We start from the raw sequence: 14,695 nt of genomic DNA on the forward strand, positions 1-14,695 counted from the left end.
TCTGGAAGATGGCGCATGTACTAAAATAATGTTGATATGCTAATTTAGGCGTGTGTGCAAACTACTCGGTGGGTCATACCTGCAATGTAAGAGACAATACAAGATACACAAACATAATAAGCAAAGAAGTTCTGATTATTGTAGAATATACTCAGACTGAGCTAAATTAACCTTTGGATATCGAATTGTTCTACCACCTAAATGTATTTCTCACTGACAGACTCGTGCTTTTAAGTAAGATTGATGAATTCCACTGCATTGAACATTGTACGCCTACAAGCGTTAAGTGTCAATGAGTGATACTAGTCATAGTAAAAGATAGACTGTAAATGCGAAATCTACTAGTTCAGCCACTATAGTACAAAAGGGAGTCTAGTTAGCATATTTAAACTTAATTAGAAGTGGATTTCAGAGGACTGACACTCAATGCAAGCATGTGGGATGCTCTCCAACGCTTTGTATAGTCGAGAGCTAGTAATCCTCTGGCGACCGTTTGCACTTGGTTAATGAATCAATCGAGTGTTGCTATAAAACAATAAAGTAAATGGCTTGCCTTTTATGTCTAATCTCCATTGTTCAGTATTCTAGCAACTCTCATCTTTGAGCTTATAATACTCTTGATGATCACTTATACCCGAGTTTCATGTACGGTTTGTCAAACTCGATGTTAGACTGTAATAGAACGGGCCTTACAGAGTTGTATGACACAGAAATGAATACCACCTGTTGAATAGCTCCCAAAGAATTATACTATAATTAACTATCAGATAATTACTGTAGTACACCTGTGACTGTGTCAAACTCACCCAACTGGCCACATATCTGTTCCAGACGAAATATATTTTCCCTTATCTGGCACATGTTCAGGAGGATAATACCTAACTGTCCCCAAACTTATCACAGGTTCTTAATGCTGTGACACCTCTAGATATCCACACAGCTCTGTTTAGTATGATTAATTGACTCAAGCTCAGATTATGGGATCTAAGCTCTACATATGTGCCAAAATCTGCAATCCTGAGTTCTAATAAATTGGTATTTATAAATAGAATGTTTCCTGGTCTAGATCAGAAATGTAAATACTTGAGCACAGTATTAGGTTAGATTTTTTACTTGATATCACAATGAATACAGTTCTTAGAATGTATAAAATTTAATCCTTGACAAAATCAGCTTTGAATCAAATGTTAGAAATGTATGAATAATATTAATGTAGATTACTTACTCAATAATATTTTTCATCTTGCTTTTGTGTAATACTTTTGCATTTTTTATTAGTCCTTCAAGAGTGCCTCTATTTATATATTCCATCACAATACACCTATAAACAGTTCTATTATATGTATAAGCAAAGAAGATTAGAACAGAATATTCTATCTTTAAACATTATTTATAAACTTTGTCTATAAATAATTAAAAAGACAAGATTATGTACTTACAATATTTTGATGTGTTCTAAGTACTTACAGTGTATTAAACTTGTCTAGCTGTTCTTTTCTTGTTTCAACAGTCCCATCCTCTTCAAGTACTTTTACTACTACTACCTGTAAAGTACCTTTTGTTGAGCATTTCTATAGATTCAGAGATTTTCAAATAAAGGTGTATAAAGTTTGTTAGTAATACTATACAGTTACTAAGTTGACTTACAAGTACTACACCACATCTTCCTTCTCCTAATTTCTTTAGTAATGTATACCCTTTTACTGTACTTCTAAGTCTTCTAAGATCTGCTTTATAAGAGTGTTTAAGCTGAGTTAGTAAAGTTTGAGACCTGTTAGAAGAATAACTTTGTTGTACTTGTCCTAGGGTAGGAAACATGTTTCTATAATGAATAGTATATAATAAGGGTTCTACTGTATAAACTGGTACAGTATTTTTGACAAATCTTTCTTTACAACTATTACTATTACTATAACTGTAACTATGACTATAATAATAACTATAAAGTATCTTTTAGTTTGTAATGATTTGTTTACAATCAGATAGATGACAAGTAATAGAATTTGCACTATAAACAGGTAGTAGAAGAGTGGTGAGAGAGTAATCTAGATATAGTAGTACTTTAACTTGAGTTATCTTACTTTAATACAATAGATTTAGTTTGCTTGTAGCTACTAAGTAAAGATGTACTCAATCTATTGAAACTGTAATGAAGGCATGTTAAACTTGATCCAATCTCATTTACAGACAAAGGAGTATTAATAAATGATATTGTAGGGAATGACTATATACTCAACAAACACACAGAAAGTAAAAAGATAACAAGACATCTCTTGTATCCTTTCAACAATTCAAAGAACCAAATCCAAAGCTTGTTTAATACTGTACACACTGTATACACAATGTCAACCCTCTCAACATATAATTGAATATAGATCAAACAACTGATGGACCTCTAAGCTAACACTTACAAACTGTCATTATAAAGTTGTATACTATAAGGATTTCCTGCTCTTAAGTTGTTTACAGTAACTATGGGCCTAATCTAAAGGGTTTAACAAATGTATACTGCTTTGTTAAATGTGCCTAACATTCAACAGATCATCTTGTAGTATAGTAGTCACATTGTACTGTATAGTAGTAGACTTATATAATTTACAAGTATATCTTACTATATCTTACAAATGTTTGATTTCAAATATGGAGCCAGATTACATTTTCACCAGTATAAAGTGTCTTTGTAAAAGATGAGACAACTTTCAGCTGATTTTTTGTTAGGACCACACAAGGAAAGTAATAATAAACAGGTCATATTTGACTCACAATAAACTAGAGAGTATCTTGTAGTCAGTCATACTACTGTTTTACACTGTAAAAGATAATTGTTCCATTCTGACAAAACAGATAAAGAGTAGAAAGATGAGAATATAGTACTCAGAAAGTATAGTTCATCCTAGTAGGCATTAGTAGGAAACTAATAAAGTGTGCACTCACTATGGCTCAGTGACTCTCAACATTACAATTCAGTTCCTTTGTTTGGTTGGAAAATACAACCAGTGACTTGACATTAAGATTTCATTAAGATTTGCAATATTCTGATTGTTTGTATTACACATACATGTACTTCTAGCTAATACTTTAATATATTCCAATAATTTGTGTTGCCACAATAGAAGGTAACTCAAGTAAGTATCAGGAAGGGATCTTCTACAGTTTACAGTAAATACTACTGAGTTCAGAATAATTTTTGTCACTGTATAAAAGAATCAACTTATTATATCATAAAATAAGATAATAGACAGAGCCTACATATATTGAATCACTTCATTTACTGTCCACCTTTGGTTATAATCATACCTTAGGAAATTACTAGCGATTTTTTTTGCTAATTTTGTTTTAATAGTATTTAGCATATTGAATATGCTAAATATCTAAAAGATGTACCAGCCTTTAGGGTAGCAATTCCATAATTTGTTATTCCAGTATTCTTCATATTCAATAATTAAGAAACTAGTTTGCTTGAGTTTCCTGTTTAAATATTATTCAGAATGTATTTTATCATAGAGAAAGAAATAGCACTGTAATATATCTGCCATACTTTGCAGTCTCTTTATTTATAACAACTGGAAATTTTCCACGTCCAATAATCCATTCCCAGACCATTTTTCTATTGATAGTACAAACTGGTTAAGTGATGGTCAAAGTAATCAATATGCATAAGTGTACCCTATTGCCCACTCATCCATTGTTCTGTTCTTTGCTAGCATTCCCTCAGGCCACTCGAAACGTTCTGGTGCAAGGTATGCTATGGTTCCAACATCTTTGTCATCCTGGTATTCCATTAGATCTGGGGTTGTGTTGACAGTCAATGCTCTTTACAACGGTAAGTTATGCTAATGAGGTCTTTCTTGCAATTTCCTGATCTCACTTACGTGCCAAAATCTGTAAGCTTAACTACCATGGATGTCCCTTCTTCAAGCTTTACTATCTTTATTAGAAAATTTTGTGGTCTAGCAAAAATAATATAAGGACGGCAAGTAAAGTATATTGCAAGACAAAATACTTTATGTCGCGGTGGACTATTCCGTAGCTATGAAGAAAGTCTACGGCCTCACATATCTGCCTATTAAACAGGTAAGCTTGATCATTTAATTTGGTATGCAAGGCACTTCTAGCCATGACATACCTTAGTACTGGACCAAAGCGGATGTTGTACTTCTGCATATACTCATATAAATTTCCATGAGGCATGTATTCTAGTACAATGTATCTATAAGTCGCGCCCCCGTATGTCAATCTGAACGAATCAAGAAGTTGGACCTTGGTACGACCGAGTTATTGGTATATAAGAATGTTAATTGAAACGACGAATCAAATGCGTTCCTTACGACTTTAGTTTGTGGTGATGCTCTGTCCCTTAAATATCTCAATACAAGGAGTTCAAGTTGAAATTCATATCTGTCCCGTTCAGTAGCATGCTTATCCTCTATGAACTGCTTCACTGCAACGTGGGTTGAATCGCCCTTGCCACATACGCATTCCTTTAGTGTAGTTGGTGTCAGCAGCAATCAGCTCGTCCGAAGCCGTATAAAGAAGGACGCACAATAACAGTTCCAAAGCCTCCTTTTCCTATTGTACGAATTGGCTTGTATTGGATCACTCTGTCTGGGAATCTTGACAGGTCAGGTGGAGGAGGCGGAGGTGCTGATGGCTTAGGTTGAGAGTATTGCTTAGGCTGAGAGTATTGACTACTGTAAGCATGAGATGATGTGGAGTGCGATTGACTAGAGGTTCTGGCAGAGTAGCCTGCATGCTGTCTGGAGTAATGGTTGGGCGCGTTCCCATACCCGTGTTTTGACATATTGATAAGGAGTGAACTCCTTTCTTAGCTAGCTGAAGAGACGAGAAAAATTAATTGAAGAAGCTGAGATGTGCACAAAGAAAAGATAATCCAATTGATCTTTGTACAGTCGGCACAAGCTCTTACAGTAATGCATAATTGCGTCATTGAGATTGTACAACGACACATCGCCGTTGCTAGCAACATGGGCGCATGTGCAACGACGTGTCGGAGTGTCACCAGCAAAATAGGGATGGGCTAGCACAAAAGCAGAATTGCAGGTTAGCCCTGCATCAGATAGCGACTAGTTTGCTTTTGTACCACTCACTAGGAGTGATTTGTGCAAAGCTTGGCTCTTTCACTCTCTTGTGTAGATGTAGACAAAGATCCATGTGCTTATGTAACAGGTACGCGAAGAGCAAAGTGATTATAGGGCGTTTCCGGCTCTAAATGACTGAAAAAGACGAATCCAAAGCTTGTTTTATATCTACTACATATTGTAAGAATGACAACAACCTGTTCTGCATATATATAAGCAAACATGGATCAAACAACCGACAGACCTCTCTAAAGCTCGCACTCATTAATGCACGTTCTGAAGTTGCGCAACACGAGGATTTCCTGCCTTCAAACTGTTCGCAGCGACACCGCGTTCAATTCGAAGAGCTCGACGAGCGCGTACTGCCTCATTTAGGTCATCAAGCATGGCACGTGTCGTCTCATAATCGACGCATGCATCCGTAATGCTCACGCCATAGTGCAAAGCAGCGGGGCCACCGTGTTCTGGCGGAGGCACGTCTTGCCGTCCCGCACGGATGTTTGATTCGATCATAACGCCCGTGATTGCACTTTCACCGGCACGGAGTTGCTCCGCAATGGCGGAGACGACCTTTGGCTGGTTGTTGTGATTTTTCTGTGAGTTACCGTCTGCAAAGAGGATTCAGAAAAGAAAAGAAATCAATGACTAAGTCGGAGATAAGTGCGAAAGCACGAAGAGATGCTTACGGCTGCAGTCAACCATGAGAGAAGGGTGGGTGCTTGGGCGTGCTTTTTTGATGCCTGCGGCCGCTGCTTGCACAGAATCCGCGTCATAGTTCGTGCCTTTGCTGCCACCACGTAAGATAACATGCACATCCTGGTTCCCGCGCGTCTTAACGATCGCGGCGAGACCCTGTTCCGTAACGCCCATGAACGCGTGCGGGGAGCTCGCCGCACGCATGGCATCCACAGCGACGCTTACAGAGCCGTCTGTACCGTTTTTGAAACCAATTGGGAAAGAAACACCTGATGCGAGTTCTCGGTGCAGTTGGCTTTCTGTTGTTCGCGCACCGATGGCGCCCCAGGATATTAGGTCGGCAATGTACTGTGGTGAGATAGTATCGAGCAGTTCGGAGCCGACCGGTATGCCGAGATCCGTTAGTGAACATAAGAGCTGGCGTGCAACACGCAGACCCTTATTGATTTTGAAGGAACCGTCAATGTCCGGGTCGTTGATGAGACCCTTCCAGCCGACAGTTGTTCGAGGTTTCTGAAGGAGGAATACCATTGAGCAAGGTACTCCAGCGATTTTTGAATTATAATTTATTTATTATTTACCTCGCTATGAAAATAGGTGAGTATATGCATCTTGGCAGCCAGGCTGAAGTCAACTTACAAGTAAGCACGCATGATGATGAGTAGGCCATCCCACTTAGGGATGTCCTCTTTGAGCATTCTGGCATATTCGATGGCCTGTTCTGGGCTGTGAATTGAACATGGGCCGACAACGACGATCACACGGTCATCCTTGCCAGCAATAATCTGTGATGCGGCGAAGCGTGCTCGAGCAATCGTTGACTGTGCCGCTGCGGTCGAGGTGATCTCATGTCGAATGAGTGCTGGCTGGACAAGAGGATCGTACTGCGGGTCGCATAGTGCAGAAGGAATAGGTACGTGTAGAGGAACGGTCGTGGATTCGGGGACGTGACGAGGATATGCAGAGATAGAGGGAGAAGAAGCAACTGAGAATGCATTCGAGAGTGACTTAGAGAGCTTTTTACCCACACCAACTACGCGTCTGTCTGTGATGTATTTGTGCATGCGCTCCGCGTCCGCCTCGTCTGGGACGGGAGTCGAGGGCATCTGCTTGACCAATGTGCCAGGCATTTCGTCGGGTTCTACAGGGTTGGAGGTGGGCAAGTTAAGCTGGATTGACGAACGGCGTTTCAACAAGCGCCTTTATATCCGGCTGGACGCACCCTTGTTCGTCAACCTGATTGCGGCCGCTGGGGGCGATGGCGGGTTTGCGACACTGATGGTCATTGGCAGCTTGAAGCAGGGCGGGTAGTAAATATGCACAACAGGTGCGGCCAAACTCCATCTGCTTCCGCTTAAAATTGTGCACAGCCTGACTCAATTCCCGAAACAGGCAGGCGCCGGTCCCTTGTTTCCTTATACAGTCATTATATTATGCTCTATTTGAGTTGATTGTACTATACAAGTGCATACACGTTCGTCTTGTGTCGACTTCAACTCAGTTGCCAACGCATCGTCCGAGGCCCACTCAACATGACACGCACACTAGCCCTGATCTCCGTGTGAACAGCCTCTGAGCACGGTGCTGTGCCGACGGGCCCGGACTGCAAGGAAGGACACACCAATCAAACCAATTAAACATATACTGCTATAAGTACCCCACAGCCTGTCCGAACTCTCGCGCTCGGATGCTTCATCCCGAGCTGTTAGGACCGTTTGCGCTCGTATAGCATCGGACTTTCAGTTTGATCATCACCGACAGGGCCTAGTCTGTACCCGGTTCGTTTCCACGAAGATCTTTCATGAGGAATTCCCGTTCTTCTACAAAAAAACCTTGCAAAGATTTGAATAGTTTGCTGGAGTAAATGTCCGATTATACGGAAACGATGAGCTTCTGTTCCCCTATTCGCCACTCAGCACGAGCATCCTCAACATCAAAGTCGCGTTGTCGCTTTAATCGTAATGCTTCTCCTGCGTTATGTCCTCGCACCCGCAGTGTCTCGGATTTCATGACGTCCGCAAAAGATGATTCCTCTGTGTCATCATCCGGAGCAGGTACTTCTCCGAGCTTTCCAATTTGAGCATCAGATAGGTCAAGGTTGATGTCCAGAAAGTGTTTCTGTGGGATATGTAGCAGTATTCGGCGAGACTCAATATCAAGCGTGGCTTGAGCATGGAGGTCTCGCATCTGCGAGTCAAGATAAGATCACAGATAAGGAATAGAAAATAAGGCACATTGATAAAGTCAAAGAACATACCAAGTCCGGCACTTCGATTTCTATCTTGAGCCGTTCTCCTTCCTTTCTCCATTTCCAACGCAAAGGTGGTAACGCCAAAGCCTTATTCTCATCCAATACATTGTCAGGCCCGGACGCGCCGCTCGTAGAGACTTCTTCAATATGTGGCTTTTTTCCGCCCGCAGATGAACCCTCACTCGCATTTGCGGCAGAGCTATTCTTCAATATAGATTTCGGCTTCCTCACAGCATTCGGGTTGTCAACCGTGTTTGTCTTATCTGTGATGTCACTGGCCCGCTGTTCCCTCTTCCCTCCCTTCTTGTCTTTATTCTCGTCCTTGTCATGGACCGCAGGCGCTATGTTTGGCAGTTCTTGCACGAGTGGCGACGCACGTGAAGCAGGACCTTTGGCAACCCCATTCGGGTCAACGAGAGTCCGCGGCATAAGCACAGTACGAGGCTCGAGTTTGCCCTTAGACACAATGTTCGGCGTGCCAATCTGTCTAGATAACGTGAAATGCGCTTTCTCCTCGACGTGTTCTAGAGCTAGCTCTGCAAATTTCATCATTCATTCAAATTGCCAAGGGAGAGAAATGTGCAACACGTCGACGCGTAAATATTGAGGCGGGGTTTGCAATTACAAGAGGTCAGAGTTTGTATGTTAATAACAAATGCAAGAGACTAGAACATACCAATGAGATACAGTTTAAACTCTCTATCTTTAATACATCGTAACTTGAGAGATGCGCTGAACACACAATCAAACACAATCGACGGTTTCCCGCTCTGTAAAGAAAGGCATACACTGGGTCAACTTGCCTTCTGACGGAATAATAAAATAAAAATAATTTAATAGCAGATATATACCTTATCCACATCTTCACGAGGTTCGCTCACTACAACTGGTACATAATAGGCTCCTAGACCCTCCACGTCCAGGTCTTCACCTGCCATAGCACGCCGAATCACGTCCTCACCTGCCTCCGGTGGAGCAGGCACACGCTTGTCCCATGCAATATTAAGGAACACTTTCACATCCTTCTGGATCTGGAGCGTTCGCATCTTTGGGGTAGGTTCAAGAAAGTTTGCACTTGCCGAAGGTCCTGTCACAGTCTGACTCACAGAGGACCTTGTGGAAGGAGCTGCGTCGACATAAGTGTAGAATCCCGCGTTGGTTGTGACTGACTTGACACAGAAACCTGCTGATGGTGCAAGTGAGACCCGCACAGTATCACTGAACGGAGAAGAGGTGCTCTGATTAGGCGTAATTAGAGTGGCCATTGTCGTACGTACGAAGGACGTTGAGCACAATTGTGCTCACAAGATTTCTGAAATTCTGACTGCATTTCCTCCTTACGTAATCACGTCGATCCGGGTCCCAACCTAGAATTTTTTTTTGGAAACACTTGATCGAACACAACGAAATCAATCCATGGACATACTGTAACTGATATTGGGACAACAGGGAACATTTGGTCATTCAGAATAAACGGATAAAAAGTGAACGGGCATCCAGTTACATCAAGAAGTGTCGAGGTGCACTCTGCGTTGCAGGCAGACAGAGAAAAATGATAGACGACGTCGAAATACAAATGCTATCGGGAACGAGTAAAATGTAGGGAGCATTCAAAGCAGCTAGGAGAACAAATGAGATATGCATGGGAAGAATGATGTGGAAAAGGGTTGAAATAAAGTGGAAAAGAGGATAAATTTGTATGGCTATAGAATTGAAAGGATCAGATATAACATGAAAGACGAACAACGATAATGAACGAAACAATGAATCGTACAGGCCACGAAACATGTCGAAAAAGTTAAAATAAAAACTTGGTGAATGTTGGTCGTACAGATTTGTCAAGAAGTCATACACTACTGTACATCAGCGTACAGTCGTAGTTAGTACAGATAACAAGCAACGGCCTTCCGCCCTTCAATCGTTGACCGTAACCAGCGATTAGACAGACCTGGTTGTAACAGGAAGTCTGGTTATCACTAGGACTTGCCCTTAAAGCCACGTACAAGCGACTTAATCCCTCCAAAACGTGCCTTGGACGGAGAGCGAGAAGAGCCCGCGGAGGATCCAGGTGAATGAGTAATGTGATTGTGATGGCGGTGGCCATGAATATTATGGTGAGCGTCCAGCGAGAACCCCATCTTCGCAAGTTTGCGCGCTCCACCACTGGTCCGAGGCATCGACTCGCCTCCATTGCCGTAACTTCCGTATCCCGTCGTCCCTGCACTTGAATTCTGTAGGGGAGCGGTTGCAACCCGTGTGAGCGGAACACCAAATGATAGATCGTCGGTTGATGCCAATGCATCCGGTTCTGGAGTGCGAGACCGCATCGGAAGAGACGGACGTGCATCGTCAATCGTATAGCGCATGCTGGGTCGATCGTCCATGGTCGATGAGAAGCGAGGGGTGACACCTTCAGGTGTCTTAGGCGATTCGACAGGTGTCGCTGTTGTTTCAATGATCGCAATGTCAGGCATCTTTCCCGACTCTTTTCCTAGATAGAGGGGACTCGATGTTGAACGGGAGTGGGAAAGTATATGTTGAGAATGGCTCCCAAGGCTTCTGCTGTCAATATCCGTTCTTGTCGCTGAAGTTGACGGAGAAGCTAGATAATTAACATTTAGCTATCAAAGAAAGAGAAAAAAAAACTTTTTTTTTCATAAAAAGAAGGGAAGTACGAACCGACAGGATGATTGACGCTCCAGGAAGCTGCCTGGGGAGCACCCTCCGCAGTGTGCGGGCGCTTAGGTTTGGGCGTCTTTCCAATGCCCTTGTATCTAAAACCCGACCCACTAGCGCCAGAAACTCCAGTTGCCCCACGCTGCCGCAGTGAAGCATCTCGTCGCTTCTGTGTATTTCGTGCTTCCTTAGCTGATTGCGGTTTTCGAAGGGCAGCTCCGTTGCGTTCATCTTCCTCGTGGTCGCTGTCGTCAGGCTTTGACCAGCCCTCACGTTGCGCCTCACCTCTAGCAAAACGACGCTCAAGCGCAAGAATTTCTCCATATGCCGCGAGCTGGGCCGACAGGGGAATGTCCGGGCTCTCGGGCCCTTCCGCTGGAAGGGAAGCACTTGCAAGAATAACCTTTTGCGCACGCTTCACGAGTGCCTCTGCTTCCGCTAGGTTCGAAATTCCTCGCAGGTCCAGAGGGGTCATCTTCAATGGTACCTCCTCTCTATCATGCAGTGAAAGATCATCAAGTGAAGAAGTAGGTGAATCATGGAGGTAGATCGCGTCGGCGCTGTGCTTGGTCTTCGCGCTCGGCGTGCGTGCACGTTGCATATCTACTTCGTTGGACTCCTCACTATCAACTTTCATGTGCGGCTGTGTCCCAGGGCTTGGTGTAGTAATGTCCGTCCGCCCAGACCTGCTCGAGTTCTGGCTTTGCGTTGCGTGTACACTCGTTGTGCTTTCATCAGTCCCCACACTTGAAATTGATTCACCTCGCGTGCGAGAATCCGCCGTGTCTTCAGGTCCTGTCCCCTCGCCTCTACCGCCTTCTGGAAGCGTCGTTACGGACGACTCAGATGCAATCGAACTCGGTGTAGGCGGCGGAAGATCAATACTGAAAGGGAACTCTGCAGCCTCATAGTGTCTGCTGTTCCCTGGCGAAATACCCGGAGAAGACGACGAAGTCGATGTAAATGAGGCGCCTCGAGCTCTGCCAACAGATCCGTGCTTGTATCCATTCGATGCAAGCGGAGGGGATAACTCTTGACCCGGCGATTCGAACTCGGCATCGTCGTCGTTCAAGACATTCGCTTGTTCAGACTCTCGGACATTAATACTAGTACCGTAGTCTTCTTCCTCTTCTTCCTCTTCATCATAACCGAACGATTCTCCGTGTCTGAGAGAACTCGCACTTCTCGTTCCACGAAGCCGAACAGCAGAGGCGATTGGAGGTATCCGACTTGGTGCCGGACTTGGAGTAGGGCTTGCTGAGGAGGCTTCGAACCGCAGTGTCCTCGGACCCGCACCAGGTGTACCACTTGAACTTGAAGATGTAGATCGATTGTGACCCCGTAATATACTCGGCCTCGTAGTAAGCCGAGGAGCCATTGCCGGCGCATCAATGTCTGCCTCTGCGTCCGGTTCGGATTCCTTTCTGAACTCTTCACTAAGTTGTTCCTGCGAATAACGATGGTGCAGTTCAACAGCCGTTGGAACAAGAGGACTACGGGGGACAGAAGCAGCACCCTCACTTCCCAGTCGCGATCGGTACCATGATCCTGGTCTACCTCCTGTGTTTAACGCGGATGTCGACGGCGGCGTAAATGACGTGGATAGTGGAGACGCCGGAGGAGTCGGTGACGAAGTACCTCTCGCTCTAGGACTAGAGAATGTGTGATTATACGGAGAAGACGAAGTATTGGAAAACGAAGTTGACACAGACGCAGAGCTTGAGCCTGGCTCGCTTCCAATGACGTTTGAACTTGAGTTTGTCTCGCCGCGCGAACGGAAAAGATTCCTGAAAGAGACCTTGCTGCTCAGTTTACGTATTGTATTTGTATTTGCACTTGGATATGGGTTGTTAACCGCCGTTGTAGATGCCATGCCATTATGTCCAGTGGACTCATTTGGAAGTGTACCGCCGCCGCCGATGCGACCTCCGTTATCACCGTTCCCGCTTCCGTTGGTATCCTGTTCAGCATCTGAACCCGCGGATTTCGGTCTCCGTTTCCGGTCTGAGAGTCGTCGCTGAAACGGCGAAGTAGGATGGTCAAATATCTGGGGCAGTGAAGGCCGCCGTTGAGATGGAATTCCATACGCGTCAAGAGAGCCGGAGCTGGAAGTAAAGTCTGCATTCCCAACAGGAAGTGTGGAAGGTGAGAGTGAATCACCCGAATTCTGCACACCCGTAGGGTCTTGGGACTGGGACTGGGGATGAAGCTGAGAGGTGGAGTGCGAATGTGTATGGTGGAAAAATGAATGAAGGTGAGAGTGGGAGGGTGAACCGCCATGTGAGTGAGAACGATGTTGCGAGTGATGGGAATGAAAGGGTAGAAGCGAATGCACATGAGGATGTGCAGCAGCTGAAGGAGAAGGTGGTGTCCTATCATGTTCTTGCTCTCGTAGTTGACCATAGGAACCATGATGGTGCAATGCGAGTGGCGATTTGAAGAGATGCAATGCGTTATCTATTGAGCGTTTCATATGCAGTTTCTTCGAACTGTTGTATATCGATTCCGCCATTTCATATCCGTCTCTGTCTTTGTCCATTCCTAGCCAACATGAACTTCCATTCTTAGAACCAGAGGTAGACCCAAAAGGCTCATCGCCCTGAACGGGCGGCAAGTCACCTGTTCGACCACCGCTCCACGCGGCAAGCACATCTGCACATTCGACCCAACCATTCTCCCGAGCCAGCATCTCTGGTGTTACACCATGCTTGTCGGCGCGGTCTGGCACAGCTCCTTTCTCGAGCAACAGCTTGACGACACCTATGTGTCCGTTGGCAGCAGCAAAATGTAGAGGCGTTGAACCTATTCATATCCGCGATATTGATAGGAGTTTGGGGATACCAAAAAGACAAATGAATGTCAGCATGAATTTTCCTCAGAGATATAACAAAAGGCCAAAAGATTGCAAAAATATCGCGGTTTCTTTTCAAGCAGGCTGTGTGCGGCTATTCCGCTTCTGTTCTCCTACGTTCACCGAGGAGACCCTCCGCGGTTCATAGGAGAATGATAGTTGAGGTCGCACTTACCGCTCGCACCAACCGCCAGTCCAGATGACTTGTGCTTCTCATTTGAATATCTTCGTGGTATCCTAAAACGACGTACTTATGTCATTTATGACCCATTGTTCATAGTCGGGTTGGACTTACCTTGGTGCATTTACATCCGCTCCTTCATCAATTAAATACTTCACTACAACTTCACTCCCACCAGCACATGCTGCATGAAGAGGAAGAACACCATTGAGAACAGAATTGATTGGCTGCCCATGGCCTAGCGCAAACTCGACGAGTCCAAGATTTCCCGAGGCAGCAGCGAAGTGCAAGTCGTATTGCGGGACTGTGGACAAAATCAGCATTCATATCTTTAAAAAAATAGTTATATAATTCAAATCGATGGATAGATTATCCATGAATTTTGGAGATAGAAATAAAGAAAAGACATTGAACGTGGCGCTAACGCTGCGGACACAGGGAGAAAAGAAAGAAGATACCATCAAAAGAGACAAAAATACAATGGGGACGTACAATGCGTAGTGACGTTATATCGCGCCTCAGCTTTCTGCTGCGTTCGAGATGTGCCGGGCATTGTGTTATTCTTTTCACGCCCGAACGCTGAGCGACTTGCCATGCGCCGTTGGAGTCGTCCGCTGAAGCAGACTGGAGATCAAATGTCGACCAGGAGGTGACGACAAGTGATAGGAAGGACAAGGCCAGACCCGCTCAATCAGATGCTTTCGAAGGCCGTTGAAGATGGGAGTCAAGAGCTGAAAGGGTCTGCCAGCGACGACCTCGCCGGAGCCTATGCACACGCGAGTGTCGGACTAAGTGATTGCTAATGACCAAGATGACCGGCCTCGAGGAGAGACTGGATATCGGAGAAGGACGAGGACCGAGCCGGTCCAGACGAGCGCTAGTGCTAGTCAAAGCGTCCGGAATGATAGGGCGATCGCCTGCTGGACAGCCGGCAAGCGAAC

At 44.6% G+C, this 14,695-nt stretch overlaps 4 protein-coding genes across 4 annotated transcripts; all 4 read right to left on the minus strand.

Annotated features, from left to right (window-relative positions):
- Positions 1-3,647: 3,647 nt before the first annotated feature.
- FOMMEDRAFT_27198 (kinase-like protein) lies at positions 3,648-4,191 on the minus strand (the record flags this gene model as incomplete). Its single annotated transcript, XM_007264629.1, has 4 exons — positions 3,648-3,813; positions 3,873-3,950; positions 4,004-4,063; positions 4,127-4,191. The coding sequence occupies 4 exons, from the start codon at positions 4,189-4,191 to the stop codon at positions 3,648-3,650; spliced, it is 369 nt and encodes a 122-aa protein (XP_007264691.1).
- Positions 4,192-5,238: 1,047 nt separating this feature from the next.
- On the minus strand, positions 5,239-7,095 carry FOMMEDRAFT_18620 (3-deoxy-7-phosphoheptulonate synthase). Its single transcript, XM_007264630.1, has 6 exons — positions 7,018-7,095; positions 6,824-6,936; positions 6,435-6,679; positions 6,377-6,380; positions 5,786-6,308; positions 5,239-5,707 (listed from the first exon to the last, which is right to left on the minus strand). Exons 1-6 carry the CDS (start codon positions 7,079-7,081, stop codon positions 5,364-5,366), a joined length of 1,293 nt encoding a protein of 430 aa, XP_007264692.1. The 5' UTR covers positions 7,082-7,095; the 3' UTR covers positions 5,239-5,363.
- A 130-nt stretch (positions 7,096-7,225) lies between these two features.
- FOMMEDRAFT_105099 (uncharacterized protein) lies at positions 7,226-9,309 on the minus strand. Its single transcript, XM_007264631.1, has 4 exons — positions 8,898-9,309; positions 8,723-8,816; positions 8,053-8,582; positions 7,226-7,982 (listed from the first exon to the last, which is right to left on the minus strand). The coding sequence occupies exons 1-4, from the start codon at positions 9,090-9,092 to the stop codon at positions 7,668-7,670; spliced, it is 1,134 nt and encodes a 377-aa protein (XP_007264693.1). The 5' UTR covers positions 9,093-9,309; the 3' UTR covers positions 7,226-7,667.
- A 4,177-nt stretch (positions 9,310-13,486) lies between these two features.
- On the minus strand, positions 13,487-14,077 carry FOMMEDRAFT_81181 (uncharacterized protein; the record flags this gene model as incomplete). The annotated part of the gene is made up of 3 exons (XM_007264632.1): positions 13,487-13,524; positions 13,749-13,810; positions 13,869-14,077. Coding segments are annotated over 3 exons (309 nt in total), but the record flags the coding sequence as incomplete, so codon positions are not given.
- Positions 14,078-14,695: the final 618 nt, after the last annotated feature.

The sequence above is a fragment of the Fomitiporia mediterranea genome (assembly GCF_000271605.1).
Source record: "Fomitiporia mediterranea MF3/22 unplaced genomic scaffold FOMMEscaffold_4, whole genome shotgun sequence".
Taxonomy (NCBI): domain Eukaryota; kingdom Fungi; phylum Basidiomycota; class Agaricomycetes; order Hymenochaetales; family Hymenochaetaceae; genus Fomitiporia; species Fomitiporia mediterranea.